Source organism: Notolepis coatsorum, assembly GCF_963971535.1.
Source record: "Notolepis coatsorum genome assembly, contig: SCAFFOLD_1224, whole genome shotgun sequence".
Classification (NCBI taxonomy): domain Eukaryota; kingdom Metazoa; phylum Chordata; class Actinopteri; order Aulopiformes; family Paralepididae; genus Notolepis; species Notolepis coatsorum.
This window is the reverse complement of record NW_028174454.1, coordinates 20,001-22,500: the sequence shown is the minus strand read 5'-3', so window position 1 is coordinate 22,500 and position 2,500 is coordinate 20,001. Positions and strand designations below refer to the sequence as shown.

The 2,500-nt window shown below is 47.0% G+C and overlaps 1 protein-coding gene across 1 annotated transcript in view; it reads left to right on the top strand.

Annotated features, from left to right (window-relative positions):
* The window catches only part of wdr17 (WD repeat domain 17), a gene marked incomplete at both ends in the record, with an annotated part of 35,608 nt that overhangs the window by 14,110 nt on the left and 18,998 nt on the right, over positions 1 to 2,500 (top strand). The window contains 1 exon segment of the mRNA XM_084338586.1: positions 693 to 923. Coding sequence (XP_084194712.1) covers positions 693 to 923 — 231 coding nt within the window.

The window sequence follows — 2,500 nt, the reverse complement described above, 5'->3', positions numbered from 1 at the left end:
AAAACAGGCACAGAGGCACTGAAAGAGGATTTCACCCGTCTAATGAACACACTAGACTAGACAAATATCAAGATGTATCCATCAGTGGACCAATTGCATGCTTTTGCAGAGGACAAGACGCCTTCAGTCGACTCCTTCAGACATTAAGCACCCCCACAGCACAAATGGAATGATAAAAAAATAAATAAAAATAAAAAAAGTTTAAAAATATTATACTTTTTTTCTTTCTTTTCTTTTTTTTTAAGTCGACCAATAGTCGACTAACGGCACATTTTGGCCAATCCTAGTCGACCATCCAAATCCTTAGTTGGGGACAGCCCTAGAACAAACATACAGGGACGGGGAGAGGTAGAGCAGGGAGAGGTAGAGCAGGGAGAGGTAGAGCAGGGAGAGGTAGAGCAGGGAGAGGTAGAGCAGGGAGAGGTAGAGCAGGGCAGAACAGACCAGTAACAGGTGCCATCGTCAGCATATACAGGAACTTTCCATTCAACTAAATCAAAGAAAAACGAAATGGCTTTTCACTATACTTTTAAACTGAGTCAACGACAAGTCTTTTATTTGAATTGATTTCCATCATTGTCCATTACAAAAAAATATATATCCAGTATGAAGTTACACCTTTTGAACACAAGAGGGCGGTACCTGCATGTGTGTGACTGTGTGTGTGTGTGTGTGCCCTCTCCTCCCCACAGGCACCCCAGCCTCGCTCAGTTGGTGCTGGAACTCGTCGGACGGCGTGGCGTTCGTCTCGCAGCGCGGCCCGCTCTACGTCTGGGTGCCCAGCGGGGCGGAGGCGGGCGTCACGGTGCACAAGGAGGCGCACTCCTTCCTGTCGGACATCTGCCTCTTCCGCTGGCACCCCTCCAAGAAGGGCAAGCTGGTGTTCGGACACACGGACGGCAGCCTGTCCGTCTTCCAGCCAGGTGGGTCGCCGGCGCCGAGGCTCAGGACCTCTGTTGGACCGGCGGCGCCGGAGCACGTGGTTCTCAACGGGTCTCGCCTCGGGGGGGAGGGACCCACGGTTTACTTTTTTTTTTTTTTTATCTACTTTTTCTCTCATTTTCAATTTTTTCTCCCATCCTAATTTCGTATCGTCCAATTCTACCCTCCCCTGTCTCGAACGCTGTTAGGTCTCTGTCTCTCTCCCCCCCCCCTCTCTCTCTCCTCTCTCTCTCTCTCTCTCCCCCTCTCTCTCTAATCTCTCTCTCTCTCTCTCTCTCTCCCCCTCACTCTCCTCTCTCTCTCTCTCTCTCTCTCTCCCCCGCTCCCTCTCTCTCTCCACCCTCTCTCTCTCTCCCTCCTCCCCCCCTCTCTCCCTCCCCCCACCTCTCTCTCTCTCCCCCCACCTCTCTCTCTCTCCCCCCTCTCTCTCTCTCCCTCCTCCCCCCTCTCTCTCTAATAGGAACCGGTTCCTATATATATTTTTTACTTTGTTAATTAATACCCTAGTTACAGTACAGCAACCAAATTAAACTGTATCAAGTCAACTGACAATGTGAATAGTATATAATAAAACATTTAAATAAAAAAAATAAAAATAATCTCCTGCGAAATAAGCTGTGACCTGTTTTGACCTTTGCACCTCAAAGAATCGGAATCGAGAATCGTTTAGAACAGGAATCGAAAATGGAGAATCGGAATCGGAACCGGAATCGTTCAAATCCAAACCAAACCCCACTCGGGACCCACTGAGGCATTAAGTCACGACCGACGTTTTTTAACCCCTTTGATTAATTTTAAAAAGAAATAATTGCAGTAATACACAATCCTTCATGCATTGTTAAAAACATGAAATAATAATAATAATAATAATAATAATAATACGCTTTATTTGTTTAGCACCTTTCATACAGAAACTGCAGCTCAAAGTGCTTCACAACAGAAAAAAGAGCACATAAAGTGCAGACATATAAAATCACCGTTTTTCACATTAGGATCTAACGTCCCAACAGGCATAGGTGGGTGAGCTGGACATTAGGGTAGGCTATTATGGGATGGACCTCCCGCGGAGCGTACAAAATGTTCCCTTTTACTTTTTTGCTTGCACGCAAACGGTGCTGTCCAGGTTCTGATTTCATACAATACACACACCCGCGTCTACAGCGAGCCCCACTCATTTCATATAGTGCAAATTAATTGTTCAAATGAAGGCATCCAATATGATTAACCATTTGTCTTACCTTAATGCAACAAAAAAAATTGACGTTTCGCCGCATCAATGATCTTTTCTGCTTTAAGTTTGTCTGTGAGATCACTTTCAATGTGAAGCGGACTCAGAGTTGACCGTCTCTCCTGGAGGCCTATTGTTTAATAACAGCGCAGCAGTGCTGCTTTTGCTTCCGCGTTTTCCCTGATTGGCTGCGACATGCCCCGCGGCAGGTGCGGCAACCGCAGAGCGGAGCGGCAGAGCTTGCGGAATTATGTAACCGCCCTAGTAATCCGCCATGATTTTCATTCGGCGCTTCAGCTCACCTGGCAGAGCAGCGGTCCTGCGGTCTGT